The sequence below is a fragment of the Bemisia tabaci genome, chromosome 5, assembly GCF_918797505.1.
Source record: "Bemisia tabaci chromosome 5, PGI_BMITA_v3".
Lineage (NCBI taxonomy): Eukaryota > Metazoa > Arthropoda > Insecta > Hemiptera > Aleyrodidae > Bemisia > Bemisia tabaci.
Window position 1 is genome coordinate 43,921,710 of NC_092797.1, and position 18,186 is coordinate 43,939,895.

Below are 18,186 nucleotides of genomic sequence, written 5' to 3' on the forward strand. Positions count from 1 at the left end.
CTTAAAATGTTTAAAACCTGTAACATTTTATCATTATGCTTGTCAACTTGTCATTTTTATCGAGTTTTGAGATCGCATTTCAGTTGTCACGAGACTAAAGAATTCACCTACCAAATTTGACAAAGAAATTCAACGTAATAAAAGTAGGGTTTTTTTCTTATTTTTTTGGAGGAAAAATATAGCATTCGATACTGATATCAAAACTCCTCTCGAATGGGATATTTTCCCTGTAAAAAAAGTCTGCCTTTATCACGCGGAATTTGTTTTTAAAATTCGTTAGGTGAACTCATTATTGTCGTGACAACAATACAATCTCCAAACTCAATAAAAATGATTCGTGGGTGAAAACATGGAACCAAGCTATATATCGCACATCGCTCTGACACAAAATATGACGTCCGTAGATTCACCTTGAATCTGTACCTTTTCTATACTGGTCCATTGAGCCAAATCCTTGAGTTCCTTAAAAGGTCCTTTTTTTGACAAGCCCTTTGTTCATTTTCCGGGCGAAGACCCACGGACCCTCCTCTTCTCTCGCCACCTTCACTGCGCCTCTTATACTACCGCGCTAAGGAGGAACGTCGTATCAACTTTCAAGAGTTGCCAAATTTCCATCAATAAAGTGTTCGTTTTTTGAGGGAAGTTGTCAATATTTTCCCTTGAAATTTTCAGGACTTGTCGGTGGAATTTCGAGCAAAATCATCTGAAAAATTGGAAGAAAAATGTCAATAAGTTTACCAGGAAATTCTTCACTGAAAAAAAAAACTCCGGCCGTGGGAGCCGAAATTACGGGCTATATAGAGATACCGTCCGTTCCGGGCTCAAAGGCCGGAAATTCCGGCTGCTGGAGCCGTAACTTCGATTGCTCCGGGTTCAGAGGCCGAAGCTACGGCTTCAGCAGCCGGAATTTCCGGCCTTTGAGCCCGGAACGGACGGTATCTCTATATAGCCCGTAATTGCGGCTCCCACGGCCGGAGTTTTTTTTTCAGTGTTGTTTTGTCGAGGGAAATTTGGCAACGCCTGAAGGTTCATTCGGCGTTCTTCCTTAACACGGCAGTATATCTATGGACGCGGCTTCGCCGAGAGTTTTCCCCTACCTCCCTGCTCTGCTTGAGACAGGGAACACCGCCACTAATAAGCTGCGAAAATAGAGAGGCGACAGAGGTGGGCTCGCACTTGTGAAGAATTGTTGCGTCATTAGCATACCGAGCAGGAATTTTTCAATTAGAGCGAACGCGAAATCGCGAGCAGGGCTGCCAATTCCGCGAGGATGTCCCGCGGGGGTCCCGGCGCACAGTGGATCGAGTCAATAGGAGAGGTCGGACACAATTTGGGAACTTTAAAGGCTTATAACTCCGTTGATACAAAATTTTGAGGTTCTGAAAGTGGTTCCTTTGGTTTTCTCGTAAAATTTTCATCTAAAAACACTACTTGAAATTTAAAACATGACGTAATAAACATTAAAACTTGCACTTGTGGTAAAAAATGCAATGTCCGGCCTCTCTAATTGACTCGATCCACTGTGCGGCGGGTGGAAAGGGCTCAGCTCCGGACTTAGAAGCCGCGAGGATTGAGGCGCGCTCCCGTAAGAAGCGAGGACATCGTACGGACTTGCGGACGTTGTCGAATTTTGTCCTGTAAAATGCCGTTTTTCCATAAATCTACCGAACATTTTCTCGATAATTCTCTGGAGAAATTTACATAACACGTGCTTTACTGCAACCGTATGGCAATCCAATTCGCCCGCATTTTGATGGGTATGCAATATCTACATCCGAAGAGAAGCAATAGTTGTATCTTATAGTTGTATGCGTCAATAGTTGTATGCGCCGATTTTAATTCTCAGCATCGCTCCGCAAAATGTTAGCTTATCGAAACATTCTAACGTCGAATCTTAGCGTTGAATTCCGAAAGTGACGTTTACTCTTTTGGGGAGTCAGCGGAATAAATGGACTGCATTTTGCAATTGGTCCTGTACATTCCGGCCCGGTTTAAAAACAACGTATGTGCCATTACTTTCCCTATGCACATAAGTGTTTTTTCAGATGAGCCAGAATTTATAGGTCCAAATTGCAAAATGTAGTCCATATGAGGGGCTCGGAGGACAAGGCGCATAAGTGCAGTTTTTGAAAATAATTGAGATATTAATAATTTCAAGTAAAACGAGTCTTAATGCATATTCGGTGGAAAATTCGCTCATAAATACCAATTTTTAAGCATCAAAAAATCAGTTTGAACTTTTTGCACGCCATGAGGAGTCATTTTATATTGAAACCTCAAACACGTATTTCTCGAAATAACAAAAACTGCACTTATGCGCCTCGTCGTCCAAACCCCTCATAGCGTCGCTCCTCTAGCGTAAGAGCGTATCTCGAGCTCTGCACGAGCTCCAGGAAGCATGGATTTACATGTGAAATAGGGCTCATGTGTACATTGAAATACGCCCTTACGTCATAGGAGCGACGATATTGCCCGTGCCTGTGCAGAACCATTTGAATTTCCACCTTATGGCACAATGGAGATGTTGCATGTGTGAGGGATTTGCGATTTGAGTGTTGTATCTTACGTAAAAGTTCGCGAGAAACACAATGGTGCCACTGGTTTTCTCTGAAATCGTCTCCCAAGCTCAGAAGAAGCTCTCAAAGTGAGGGCAAAATGGAGGGGATATGCCACCCTACCCTGAGAGTCCACCTCTACATCAAAACAATCTCTTCATGCAAAGATAGGGAGCAAATACATTGAAAGGACTGCCACTTTATTTGGGGACTCCAAAACTGAAAACACGGCAGCCCTGTCAATGTACTTGCTCCCTATCTTTGCATGGAGACTTTGTTTTGATGTAGAGGTGAACTCTCAGGGTAGGGTGGGATACCCCCTCCATTTTGGCCTCACTTTGAGAGCTTTTTTTGAGCTTGGGAGTTGATTTCAAAGAAAACCAGTGGCACCATCGTGTTTCTCGCGAACTTTTACGTATGAATCGATAGTCAAATCGCAAATCCCTCACACATGCAACATCTCCATTTTCACAAGCTCTAAAACGTTTATTCCGGGGAATTTGGCAACGTTGTGATACCCATACGGTGTTTTCCCGTAGCGCGTCCTCAGAGCACGAGGAGGCAGTCAATGGATCGAAAACCCTCGGCCCGTTTGGCGGTGCCCGATAGTCACGTTCGGTTCGGTTCGGCTCATCCCGAGACAAATCGCGCCGCGGCACCCGAAAGAGGTCGCTCGAATTTTGTGATAAGTGAGAGTGACATAAATTGTATTCATGCGTGGCATAAATCACCCATCACCTCTCCCGCCCCCCGCCCGCCCCGGCACCGCCCGCCCCGGCACCGCCCGCGCGTCTCGCGGTAGATTTATAGGCGCGGATATTTTACCCGCGCACGACGTGAACGAACGCTCGCGTCGAACGCGAACAAGCGCGAATCGAAGGCGCGATACGGCGCTAATACCGCCGCGACAAGGAAAACGCCGTGTGGTTGATCGGACGTTGCCAAATGTATCTATATTAAATACGAATTTTCGGAGAGATTAGTCCAGTTGAGAGTCCCTTACAGATCTGAAACTCCGAAAATCCATCAGGCCTTCACCGATGTCTCCGCGAATAAAGTTAGGGCTCAGAAATGCAGCCAACCTATGAACCTCAATTATCCAGAGCGCTTTACTAATACAATTGTTACGAACCATCGTTTGTAAAGCACGTATTTGACTTAGTTTTTGCACAAATTTACTCGTTTTTGCGGAAGAACGCTCATTTATGTACATTCTTAGCCATCTTGGTTAGAATTGGAATCTGCAGACTGGCAGTGAAATTTTGTGCGTTAAAAGTTGGCTAGAAGGGTGGCTGCACTTTTGAGCCCTAAGCCCTCCATGAAGGGGTCCGTCAATACTCTCGCTATATAGGTACTCTACGTTATATGTATGTATGAGACACTTTTTCGGCGCGCTGGGGTGCTCTACGACGCCTACCCGCCACAGGAATCTGTCATGGGGACCCTCCGAAGGCTGGCATCTCTCCATCTCTTCACGGATGACAAAAACTAAAACCACAACTGGACTAGAGTCCCTTTACACTGAGAGTAAAGATATGGCGAATCCTTTCTGATTGGTTTCCGTATTTTAGGCCTTCACAGCGTCACAAGCGAGAATGAATATTAAATTTCCACCAACTGGAAAGATTATAAACTGGAATGGACTGGGGACTGGGGGGTGCGGCAAGGAGCAAATAGAATGACAGAGGGGACGGAGACAGGCATTCGAGAACAGCAAAGATTTCAGCAAACGACCGATTTGTGTAATCTTTATTCCCCTTTATGACATTCATAAGCCGCGTTGTCGCAACTCTCTCTATAAAGGGACTCCAGTCCAGTTGTAGAGTGGTGGTTCAAGATCGTGTAAGCGCCATTGGGTGTTGCTAAGATCGTGCAACTGTTTCTCTCTTTCATCGAGAACTCAATGCAGAGATGGAGAATTTGACACTCTCTGAAACTTTGAAAGTTTCTCGTTAAAAATAAAACTGCTGAGAGAACTGAGCACAAGGATATCCTTGGTTTCTAAATTGAGCATTTATTAGAGGGAACATGGCAAATTAACCTGATCGGCTTACATGCACTTGTTTAAATGAGAAATGCCGCCTAATACTGTCACAAGACGGCACATTTTCTCACTTTTAAATCTAGTTTTCTACAATTTCCCGTATCAGAAAAAAAAATATGAAAAATACTTTGAACTCAGCTCTTTGAGCACTCTCAAATGAGGCACCACATTTTTAGTGTGCAAATTCTCCATGGTCTTGGGAATAAAGCCGAAAAGACGAAACCTTTTATTTTGTCATCTAATTCATTTGATAATTTTATTCGCCTCTTATCCCCAGTCCAGCGGCCCCGGACTTCAGGACTACTAGAGTTCGTCGCATGAAGACGCATTAGACATAAAAGAAAACAAGCAGTGAACTCCAACACAATGTGTTGATAAGGCGCGTCATTAACTCGCACATATCAACCCCTTTAGTTTTCATTTACAGAGATTTCAAAATAGGCAAACAGCATAAAAAGAGAATTCACGATCCAACACTGCGAGGTCAAAGACGCACCTTGACGAGACCGTGTATTGTGAAAGTAGAAAGCTATTCGATCGAATTTAAGTTTTTTGATCTGCCTCAAGCAAAATCTTATCAGATTCTTGAAGAAAAGTGCTACGGAATAATTTAAGCGAAGAAAGGAAAAATTCTGTCGAACTCCTAGAAGATAAAGTCGATTTAAAGGTATTTTGGGGCTAAAATACCCAAATCACCGGTAGTAAAAATCCCGTTATATTATTGAAAAGAAATTGACTCGATATAAATGCAATTGCATTAAATACGTCTTGATTTTGTTATTTTAAACGTCTTTCCATGCAAAGAAGTTCAACCATGTCGTTGCTTTATTCATTCATGAATTGAAAGTAAGCAATCTACATCCCGAAAATCTACTGATTTGCCGTAAAAAATTGCAGAAACTTGATATACCAGGTCGATGCACCCACTCGTTGAATTCACCAACCAATTTTGTGAGTGCAAATGTGTAAGAATCAATATGCTATAGTCATTTTGGGTGCATTTATTTTTCATGAAACAATAATAATTTCAATCCCGAAAAACCATCAATTTTCCGTATAAAATCGAAAAAATCAAAATATGTCAACTCCCCGACGTGAAAATTAGATTCTACGTATGTAAAATGTAAATACTTATGTATCGATATGCTGAACAGAACTATGTGTGGACAGTCAGAAGCCCGCGGCAACATTAATTCAACAGAAAAAACTGTAAAAATTAGATAGGATTTTAGCCGCTTTGCCCGCCTCTCCTCGCTACTTACAACAAACCGTTCTTATACTCATCTCAAAATTTTTCTCAGAGCTTTGGGTTATTATCAGCTTCCATTTAAACTCCGGTTCGATGGCCGAATCGGCTGCCAAAAAAGCAAGCCACTGTTGAGGGGTTCTATGAGAAATTCGTGATATTATCGGCTCTCAGGAAATCACCCCATGGCTAAAATTGGTGGTATAAATGTTTCAGTGCTTAAAATAATCGTATTCAAGAAACTAAGGAATTAAACTATGGAGTCAATTTCTTTTTAATAATATAACGAATTTACTACCGGTGATTTAGCTATTATAGCCCCAGAATACTTTTAAAGCGCCTTTGCGTTCCAGAATCTCGACGGAATTTTTTTTTTTTTTTTTTTTTTTTGCTTAAACGATTCAAGAAACATTGTAGTTAAAAATATAAAGATTTTTCGATTTGGACGTATGAAAAATGTTTAACTCGTTCAGGCACACCGTGTATTGTATGGAGTACTGCTGTTATTCGACCGTTGTCTTCAGGTCAAAATTCTTACAAAGAAGCCCCTTGCAAGAGGCAAATTTTTTGTAATTTCTCCCAGTTTTTTCAGCGTTAGGTATATAAATGAATTGTTTGTCAAATTTTGAGGTCAATTATATTTAATTGTAATTTATACTTTCTTTTTTTCCCCTTCATTTTATTTTTCGTATCGAGGAGTCGAGGTTTTGTTGATTTCTTCGGATTTCGATTACTGTAACTTCTCTTCTATTCGGCCGATTTTTATGAATGAGGTCTCTTTTTATTTGTGTTTTAACGGAGAGTAAGGAAAAAATTGCTAAATACATGCGAAACAATTTTTTTTGAAAATTGGATGAATCCTAGCGTGACGGTGAAATGGTTAATGAAGCGTGAGTAATTGGGGTACGGGTATCGGCCGCGTTGGGACCCAAGGCCCATTGTTCTTCGTGACGCCGACGCAGTGATCAGGAGCGTGGGGACGAGAGGGCTTAGTGGACTCCTGTATGAGCCACGTTTAGCAAATGGTCTAATGAGTCTCGAGGCTCATCACAGATTGCACTTACCACTATCCTGGTGGCCCGGCTATCAGAGCAAGGAGTACCAACTTTTGAAAAGGATAACAGTGTTGTGGAGATATGTCAAAGCAACGTTGTGAACAAAACGGAGTGAGTGAAATTCTCATTCAAGGAGTGCCGAACTGGTCAGCCATCCTCGAATCAGTTCGCTTGCTTCCGCTTATATATGCATATTTTAAATCAGCGCGCCCCATTCTAAGGTTTTTTTAAAAAAAACCAAGAAACGTAGACTCTTGGTATTCATTACACATAAACTAGCGAGCCCCAGAATGAGAAACAAATTTTAATCATTATTATTGACGGATTAGTAAACTTTTTACACGCTTTGGAAAATCTCAGAAGTTCGCGGTAGTCACTTTTCGGTAAGGAACTAGGGGACTCGGTTATTGTATCGAGGGGGGGGTCGAAACGATCGCAAAGGCGGTATACTACGTATACGCGCCAAAAAAAGATGGAGAATAAGAAAAGAAGAGGACAAAAAAAGGCCCAGTAAGAAGAGGAAGTAACAAAAGACGAATCTAAGTAGAAGAAGACAAAGACGGAAAAGTAGAAGAATGAGCAGACCAGGCGCATTCAGCGTCCTCGAGTTTAGGAAGGCTAGAGTGCCTTCAGTTTTGCGGTTATGCAAAAGGGACATCCACAGAGCACGAATAGTTGCATCCTGTCATTTTCGATTACATCTGCATGCTGCAGGCACTTATTCATGATAGTAGTAGACTTTTGACCCTGGTCTAACGGACTCGTGCAGGGCCGGATTTACCTACTTGCCGCCAACGGGCCGTCTGTATTTTGCCGTCCCCTCCTCATTCGTTTTGAAACATCAATAAAAACCATCCGTTGAACGCGCCAGAGGGGGAGGGGTGCATAAGACTCGTTGACTCTTGTTGGACACATTTTTTGTGAAAGCCCTGTGAACACTCCTAGCAAAAGTTCATGGAACTTTGCGCGAAAGTTAAGTTCCTTAAACCTATCTCTGTGTGAACAAGGCCTTCCATTTGTAATTAATGAACGTAAAAATTATGCAAGAACAAACATAAATGTGGTCTAATAATTTTAACTTCCGCCGCCGCGCTGATCGCTCTGTGTTTGACGCAATGCGTGAAGTATTCATGAAGTCTAGTAGGCGCCATGCGTTTCACGCTGACCGCACTGTTTCGAAAATTTGACAGTTACTGCTCTCTTGGCGATGACATCAGTATTAGAGTCCCTTTATACTGAGAGTCAAGACAATACCCCCTCATGGAGTCACAAACGGGAATAAAGATTACAGAAATTGAACTTTTTTGTAATCTTTGATCGGGCCTTTCTCAAATTCCTTCCTCCGTTCCCTCTCTCATTCCGTTTGTTCCTTGCCGAACCCGTAATTCCCTGGTCCATTCCAGATTATAATCTTTGCAATCGGTGAAAATGTAATCTTTATTCCCGTTTGTGACACTGTGGAGGCCTAAAATACGGGAACCAATCAGAAATGGATTCACATTGTCTTGACTCTAAGTATAGAGGGACTCTAGGCAGTATAGACGGAGCGATTAGTCGGCGAATCCGGCAACGGGAAGCGAAAGGGTTGATTTGAATAGGTGCCGCCGCGCGGCGCTGCGAGCGGGTTGATTTGTTGCAGCTGCTCTGACGTTTTGATTTACACCACCGGGCGCCGGCGCCCCTCCGAACTAATAAAATTCGAGTGTTGATTGCTCGAAAATCGCAGCGATTATAAATTCGGGAAACGGTGGGCGGCTGTCCAAGTTACGCCCTTTGTACGTATAGGATGTTTCCCGTCTCTCTTGGTGATTTGCAGATTTTCGCGTGAAAGCAGCGAAAGGAGTAATCTATAAATCACGCCGAGTACTTTTTTCAGTTTTTGGGCACCTCCCCTTTGTCAAGCATTCAAGGCGTATCCTTGTCAGTCGTATTTGGCGAACCTAGTTTCCTTCCCAGATATGTCCTACATTTCGCAATAAGGAGCCACTATTTCTAGCTCATTTTAGGAACAACGTATGTACTATTAACGCTCCATTGCAGATAAACGCTTCTTCTTCTTCCCCTTTTTCTTTCGTTCTTCTTTTTCTCACTCTTCTCCCCTTTCCTCATTTTTATTGCTTATTCGTTTTCCTATTTTCCGCCTATTCTTCCTCATCTTATTTTTCTTATTATTCATCTTCTTTCCTCTCTCTTCTCTATTTTCTCCTATCTCTCCAACTTCCACTTCTCCTTTCTTTACCTCATTCCGCTCTTTCATTTTTCTTATTTTTCTCCTGCTTCTATTTTTTCTTTTTCCCGTATTTTTTCTTCTTTTCTTCCTTTTATTGCAGCCCTCCTGCTTTCAAACGTCGATTCTCCCTATGCAGATAAGCGCTTTTAAAGATGAGCAGAAAAAAGTTGTTTCTCATCTACAAGGGCAGAAGGACCATACTCGGTACCAGGAGAAATATTGACTAACTCAGTAGTTTCCCCGACTTCGCAAATGGGATTTTTCCTCGGGACGAATACCGTGAAAATGTCCCTCAGAGACCCGACCTAAGAGATGAGTTTTGAGGAAAGGCCATGGAGAGAGGGAGGTCTGAACATTATGCCCGGTACTTTCTTCTATCACCTTTTGCCTGACGTCAATTTTAAGGGAGGTCTTTAGTTACCTGTCAGCGGGCCGATTATTGAAATTGATAGACAAAGCTATAGACAAAGAAGACATAGGGAGTATAGAGCGATCCTACTAGGTGAAATGGGTGATTCCTATAGACTAAGGGAGAAAATGATGGACTAACTACAGGGTCTCTCGCGAGTTGCCTTTAGTTATTCTATTTGTATTACCTAACTCCTTTGTCCATTGCAACCACTCGGTAGGATCCCTCCATATCCCTCTTGTCTTCTTTGTCTATATATATAGCTTTGTCTACATACATACATTCCAGTCGCTTTACAGCGCGCTCGGGCGCTCTGCGACACCTAATCGCCATCCTTGCCTATCGATCCAGAGGTCATCTGGTAGATGGCATCTTGTGATTTCATCTTGAATGCCACCAATCCACGATTTTGCTGGGCGTCCCCTACGCCTTCTCCCAGGAGGAACCCAATCTAGCACCTTCTTAGGCAACCTATCATCCGCCATTCGTTGAACATGACCATACCAGACAAGCTGTTTGGTCATAATTTCATGCACGATGTTCTGCTCGGCGTTCATGATCTCACGGACTCTTTCGTTCCTTACGTGATCTCTCCTCGAGATTCCGGCTGATCTTCGCCAGAAATCCATCTCAGTTGCCTTAAGAATCTTTTTGGTACGCTCTTTCATGGGCCACACTTCACTGCCGTAGGTCAGAATGCTTTTGATTATGGTGTTATAAATCATTCTCTTTTTTTCTTTAGAGATACTTTGATCCCAAAGAATCCTATTTAACATAGCAATAGCTTTCCTTCCCTGCAGGTTTCGATCTTTTATGGCTTGGTCCATCTTTCCATCCTGGGATACTCGAACTCCTAAATATTTGTAATGCTCGCAGCTTTTAATACACTGTCCATCTTCCAGCTCTATGTCTTGCTGATCCCCTCCAATCGTCAACTTTTCCGTTTTCTTGACACTGACCTCTAGGCCCCACCTTCGATATTCTAGCACTAATTTCCGAGTCATATATTCAGCGTCATCCGCATCCTGCGCGATCACCACCTGGTCATCAGCAAAACATAGAGTATACAATGTGTCCGTATCATTTAGGGGAACGCCCATGCCAGAGCACTTCTTTTTCCACTCTTTTAAAACATGTTCTAGAAAGATCTTAAATAATGTAGGTGACAGACAACATCCTTGTTTTAAACCTTTAGAAACATAAAAACCACCAGATAACCTCCCTTGACATTTAATTCTAGTAAAACTTCCACAGTAATATTTCTTAATCGCATTCACAAGTCCATCACTAAAATTCGATTTTTTCAGGGCTTCCCAGAGTTTCACTAGTGGGACGCTATCATACGCTTTCTGAAGATCAACGAAAACTAGATGGAGCTCCTGTCCTACGGCCATTTTTTTCTCAACCAGTTGTGTGATACAGAATAAATGGTCGACAGTTGACCTACCGGCCCTGAATCCTGCTTGCTCCTCCGCTTCATATGGAGCCCACTCTTCTTCGATTTTAGCTTTTAAAATTTTCCCGTAAATTTTACTAACTGTCCCTACGACAGATAGCCCCCTGTAGTTTTCGCAGTCATCCTTCTTTCCTTTTTTGTGCTTAGCTGAAATCCAGGATTCTTTCCACTCCTTCGGTACTTCCTCGCCCTTAATGCAACGATCAAACAAGTCCCTTAGAAGCTGAAATAACTTTCCCGTTCCGCATTTCATCAACTGTGATGGTATATCTCCAGCTCCTGGAGCTTTAACATTCTTTAATTCCTTGATTGCCTTCACAACTTCCTCGAGTTTAACAATAGCTTTGTCTATCAATTTTAATAATTGGCCTCTAGTACATCTCAAGGGGCACTAATAAAATTTAAAGGAGTATGTGGCGTCATTTAGGCCATGAAGGGCTCAGGTTTTCATTTTTTTTTTTTTTTTTTTTTTTTTTTAATTTTAATTTATTTCCGACTGAAAATGACTCAGTTTTGAGTCAAAACGTTTCGGTTTTTATTAATTGTGTATTTTAGCCTTGTTTCCCGTTGCTCCCCCTTGTTTTTCCACTGTTATCAATGTCTCGGGCTACTCCTAAAAATTTGCATGTATGATGTCATTTATTGATGGCTTTTCTGATGTATGTGTTACGGGTAATCTAGTCAAACCGGGTAATGTCGGCAATAATTGACATTACCCAGGCCGTTTTGGTTAGGTTAGGTTAGGTTAGGTTAGGTTAGGTTAGGTTAGGTTAGGTTAGGTTAGGTTATAATACCCGCCATCCCACCCCTCAGGCGTCAGGGAGGGCCGCAGACAGGACCGGCTGGACCTAACCTAACCTAACCTAACCAAAACGGCCTGGGTAATGTCAATTATTGCCGTCATTACCCGGGTAATGTCGACATTACCCGGTTTGAATAGATTACCCGTAACATATGTACAAGGTAAACCTTCAATCGAAAACGATGAACTTGTTTGTTGGTAGAATTCTGGGAGGCGCACTTCACCTGCCGGTACCCGAACAGCTCGTTGACGCCGTACAACGGGAACTACACGAGGACGTGCACGATGACAGAAAAGCTGACGGCGGCGACGACGGCCTTCGAGAAGCAGCTGCAGTTCGTCAGCGACGCCGTCATGGCCTTCGCCCACGCCTTCAAGGACATGCACCGAGACCTCTGCCACAACGAGACCGGCCTCTGCGAGGCCATGAATCCAAGTGCCGGCCCGGAGCTCCTCAAATACCTGAGAAACGTCAGTTTTATAGGTAAATTGACTCCTTTAATTGCCTCTCCGTCCTTTCGAAAGGAAGTAGAGATTGAATTCCAGTATCCTGTTCCTAACTTTTTTCCAATGGAGCCATCCAGAGATAAAGAGAGACCCTCCACAGGCCTCTTGGCGACAGGTGGTAACTTTACTTTCAGGGACTCAACACTTCCTAATGAATGTTGCAGTCAAATCCCGCAATTTAGACTAATCACGATGTGTCTGGTCAAAACGCAATATGTTAGAGGTCCCTCAGTCAAATCTGTTTTTCGTAAAGAAAATCTTTTTTTTTTTTTTTTTTTTTTTTTTTTTTTCTAAACACACTGCGATTTGTGTAGATTGGGGGATTTGACTGCAACATGGATAGTTATTTGAGAGCAAACAGTCATCATCCTCGTTTCAGCTGTTGATCATGTACTAGGTGGATGATGAGCTTCAGGTGACAAAATGAGCCTAACAGGTTTGCCGTACAAAAAACCCTGAGAGGATAAATAGATAGGAGAGAAAGAAGGAGAAGAGGAATAATGAAAGAAAGAAGAATAGACGGAAAATAGGATAATGAAGAAGAGTGAGAAGAGGAAGGAAAAGAAAAAGAGGAGAAGAAAAGAGAAAGATGAAGAGGAAAAAGCGTCTGCCATTGCAGGAACATTAAGAGTACATACGTTGTTTCTTAAATCTGTTAGAAATAGTAGAAGCAGGAGAAAGAGAAGAAAAATGAAAGAAAGAGAATTAAGTAAGGAAAGGAGAAGAGGAAGTTGGAGAGAAAGGAGAAAATAGAGAAGAGAGGAAGAAGGAGAGGATGAATAATAAAGAAGAAAAATTAGATGAGGAAGAATAGGCGGAAAATAGGGAAAGGAATACGCAAGGAAAATGAGGAAAGAGGAGAAGAGCGAGGAAAAAAAGAAGAAGAGAAAAAGATGAGGAGGAGAAAGCGTCTGCCTTTGCAGGAACATGAAGAGTACGTACGTTGTTTCTAAAATCAGCGAGAAATAGTAGTTCTTTAGTGCAGTGGCGTGGCGTGAATGATCGATTATCGATATTTCCCCATTTGAGCTGTGGTCAAGAATCGATTATTAGGGTGTTCGCTGCGAACACCCTGTTTATCGATACTTTTCCATAGGTTTAAATGGCCGATCGATCGATATATCGCAAAGCACGCCACGCCACTGCTTTAGTGCGAAAATGTCGTCCAAGTGGAGGTAAATGGAATTCTCGAGCGTATGCCAGAAGTTACTTGAAAAATCATGATATATTGGTAGAAAGCGCCTGTGGGAAAATGATCAAAATATCAGCCACATAACTCAGTTGAGTATTACTAATGCATCAGATCTGCCTCCGGCTCTGAGGCGGATGAATCGAGCGAACGGAACGCAGAGTGAATTTCCTCATTAAATATGGAGGCAAAGAGGGTTGCCAAATCACTCAAACCCCTTTCTTCAGCGCCAACTCTTTAAGAAACCGATGTGAAAAGGACTGCGTAGTTAAGTGGCGCTCGGAAAAATTCCTCCCCAACGATCAACAATGTTTACGATTCGAGCGTGGACCGGCGAGGAAAATAATTTTCTCCCTAAGTGCACGACAAGAATGGTCTCCCTTTTCCCCCTAGTGCAGAGACTCTCCCGTTGAAAAATTTAATATAGAATGCAGATTTGGCCGGCAACGGATATGCAATGGCAGTTTTATGGTAATGCGAAAACCAGTCAAAAGAGAAGTATATAAATCGTCTAAGTTCTATTTTATTTTTCCGAAGGAACAAGTCAACTTTTGAGCTTGAAATTTATGCAGAATATTCTGCCAACAGAGATGATAAATTGAGGGAGTTTTCAAAAAAAAAAATTGCACACTATTTTTTCAAAGGGGAAAGTAAATTATGGCAGAAAGTTTACAACGTTGCGACCGAAGATACGCGATTTTGCACTTTTACCATCGATATATCGATTGTATTTTGCAACAAGGAGCTACAGCTTTTTTCCAGCTCATTCTAATCATCACCTATCTGCGTAGGAAAACTAATGACACGTATGTTGTTTCTAAAATGAGTCAAAAATATTAGTTCCTTATGGGTGATCTCATCGTTGTATAACCACTGGCGAAAGTCTGAATTTATACACGATGTTATACAATACCCATCAATAATTTTCTTCTAATCTAATTTGCGCAATGAGAATTGTCAGTTATTTCAGGATTTGCGCATCAAATATGCAAGTTGAAAAATATCCACCGGGGCTGATTGGTCAATAAATGACAAAAAACGTAGGTAACACAACTGAAATAATCACTTAAATGCAGCTTAATAGTATCTGATCGGACCGAGTCTAGTAGAGAGGAACCAAGCCACATCAGCTGTTGCCAAATTTAACCGTGCAGTTTAATTTTTTTTACAAGAGAACGTTTTTGCGGATTCCTTTCGACATTCTAAGGACTTCTTTGCTTCGTAGTATGCAAAAAATTCACTAAAATGTGCACAAAAATCCGCACAGCTATTTTCATGTAAACAATTGATTCCCTAATAAAATTTGACGATAATTGATGTGTCTTGGTTCCTTCCTGCTTAACGCCGTCCAAGTATAAATGAGCAACTTTATCGATGTATCGCATTCCATTTCAGTGCATAGAGTTGTAATGTGAATGGGAGAGCTGGGACTATGTCCTGGACGACGAGTACTGAGCCTGGTGTGCGCCGAGCTTCGGTCACTTTTTCGATACATTTTCGATCCAAAATGACGATGTAGAATACGTGGTGATTCCTACCTTTTTTTTTACATTGAATGGCCGAGTCCCAGTTCATCGGAAACAATCGATTATGTATCGAAACAATGACCCGGCAGCGTGATACAGAGGTCTCTGAATTCGGGACCTGGTAAATGCTTAATAGTGGTCCCAGCCCTCCCACTCACATTACGACTCTACCAATGTACTCTATGATGTATTGCGAGGGATGTATTGAGGGAATTGCGTATCGATCTTTTGACCGCAAGTGTTAAATCATCGATGGCGTAGGTGACTCAAACCACACCGAAGCGATTAATTTTCGAACTTGGTTTACCGTCGATGTTTGAGACCACGAAAGTACATTGCAATATGTTTCCCTGCAACAACAGTCCTATACTGCTGTACTTAGAAGGAACCTCGTATGAGCCTCAAGCCGTTTCCATGGCGCACAGTGGATTGAGTCAATAGGAGAGGTCGGACAAAAGTTTGAAACTTTAAACTCTTATAATTCCGTTTATACACAACTTTGAGGTTTTATAAGTGGCCCATATGTTTCCTCGTGTAATTTTCTTTTAAAAGCACCCCTTGAAATTGAAAATGTGACGAAATAAACATCAGAATCTGCAGTTTTAGTCAAAAATTTCATGTCCGACCCCTCTGATTGACTCGATCCAATGTGCGGCGCTTGTGAAATTTAGTTCGATGAAATACGATTCTTTTGTGAAAAAGTGGTGAGTATTTTCTCCCACTTTTTAGAAGACTTTTTTGCTGGGAAGTGAAATTCATCATCTAAATCCTTTAGTGCGCGTCCTGCGGCCTGATTGTTGAAATATATCGGTACTCAAAGTGCAAAAACGCGTATCTCTGTTTGCGACGTTGCAGAATTCTTGTCACACTTGGGTTTTTCCTCGGAGAACTTGTCAATGAAATTTTTTTTAAAACTTCCTTGAGTTTCCTCTCTGTCAGCCGAACACTCAGTGCGAAGTTTGAGGAGTGAGCTAGGCAAGTTGGAAGTTGGAAAGTAGGAGTGGAAATTTTGAAACGACGCAATGTAGATACGTGGTTTTGCACTTTGGCCCTCGCGTATGAGCCCGACAAGACATTAAAAATCGATGAACTGAACGGTGCGGATATGCCTTGTATTGTTTTGCCAGCAAAGCAAGAAATAGCTTTGATAATCAGGCTCCTGGGGCAGCAGATAAGTTTGATGGAAAATTAAAAGATTCGTACGTGAAAGTCGCTTTCAAAGCGCTCTATATAGTGCTCTGCAACGTACCCCTCCTTCAACCCTTCAGGATGTGCCAACTTTCTCATTACATTTGAGGAATTAAAGGATACTAAGTGGTAGGACGCAGGACACTGAGATACTAATCCACACATACACAAATTAAAAGATACTGGGTGCATCGAAAGCTGCTGTATGTGAAATAGGTCGCAATAATAGAAGATCGGGACCGAACTTCTGAACTTCAACTGACATAAATAAAACGATGAAACAGTGGCGTGGCGTGAATTGCGATACATCGATTGTTATGCCATTTAGACCTGTGGGAAAGAATCGATTATTAAGGTGCTCGCTGCGAACACCCTGTTAATCGATCCTTTTCCGTAGGTTTAAATGGCATAACAATAGATATATCGCAAAGCGCGCCACGCCACTGAAACGATGAAGCAACCGGAGACTTCTGCTGGAACTTTACATTGATTTCTGAAGCCCGGACATTAAGTCTCTTGTATGATTTGTTGCCAGGAACTCCGAGAGTTTTCCCGACTTTTCGGTAATAACTCGTTTCAAGCAAATCAAAATAGCATCCACCCCCGGCATTTCGGTAATGTCGTTTGTGAGAGTTGTGTTCGGTTTCTTAGATAATAATTACAGCATGCGGTCCACAGCTAAGCACCAGCAGCCCTCATAATAGTACGGGTCGCGTGATAAATCTTAAGTCTTTGGCTTCGCGATTCTTCAAACTGCTCTTTAAAATCAATTTTGCCGGCAATCTCTCTCTTTAATGGGCCACCAGACAGGGTCTGAACTAGAGAAGATCGTATCATGAATCCTCCTCAAAATCTAACGCAGACAACGTCGCACACGATGGGAAGTTTGAAAATCAACTCCTGAACAAGATACTAACACGTATTTTCAACTTAGATCAAATTGAAGTTAGATTTTGTGGTTGATGTTGTTTGTATTTTACCATTTAGATATTGCTAATTGTAAGCAGTCGTATCTTGTTTAAGAGTTGAATTCGGAACATCCCGTTGTTTGATTAATGTTCTTCATGAAATTTTGAAAAGGGAATACATGTTGCGTGAAATTTTCTTTAAACTTGTTTAGAGGCCTAGGTATTCTTGGTAAAATACTTTTGTTATTTTTTCAACTTTGATGTAAACTGAATTTGTTTTAAGTCATGCTAAGTTAAGACGCATTCACATGTTTTCAAATTTCTTCTTTGAAAATATGTATTTTTGAAGAAAGTCAATAATATTTTCCCTTGAAATTTTCAAAGTTTCTAGATCAAATTACGAACGAAATCCTCTGAAAAATCGGGAAAGATACTTATCAACAAATTTTCCTGAAGATTCGTGATTTGTTGAAGAAAATCTGGCAACGCCTGGTGGCTCATACGACGTTCTTACTTAGCACGGCGGCATACGTCGTTCGGTCCCAAGCGTATGGCTGACGACACGGCGACGGCGCGAAGCACAGTGGGTCGAGTCAATTAGAGAGGTCGGACAAAATTTGGAAACTTTACAAGCTTCTAACTTCGTTTATACGAAACATTAAGGTTTTAAAAATGGTTCTACTGGTCCAGGGGCGGATCCAGCAATTTGGCAACAGCGGATTCCCTTCATTTCAACCTATGTTAAAGAATCGATTCTAGTCGGGGCACCTGGCCCATCCAAAAATCGATACATTTCCATAGGTAATAGGGGGAAAAACAGTGTTGCCAATTTGCTAGATCCGCCAATGTACTGGTCTGGTGAAATTGTCTTCTTGGAGCAGCCCACATTATTTAAAATGTGATGAAATTAGAGTACCTGTATAGCGAGAGTATAGACAGATGTGAAACTCCGAAAATCCATCAGGCCTTCACCGATGCCTCCGCGAATAAAGTTAGGGCCAAAAAGGGCAGCCAACCTATGAATTTCAATTATCCAGAGCGATTTATTAATACAACTGTTACGAACCATCG

The 18,186-nt window shown here is 41.9% G+C and overlaps 1 protein-coding gene across 4 annotated transcripts in view; it reads left to right on the forward strand.

Moving 5' to 3' along the window:
* Window positions 1-18,186, forward strand: part of LOC109032266 (metabotropic glutamate receptor 2) — a 555,771-nt gene that overhangs the window by 496,035 nt on the left and 41,550 nt on the right. For all 4 annotated transcript variants that reach the window (XM_072300776.1, XM_072300777.1, XM_072300779.1 and 1 more), the window contains one exon: window positions 12,000-12,281. In XM_072300776.1, coding sequence (XP_072156877.1) covers window positions 12,000-12,281 — 282 coding nt within the window. The remainder of the gene's footprint in view (window positions 1-11,999; window positions 12,282-18,186) is intronic.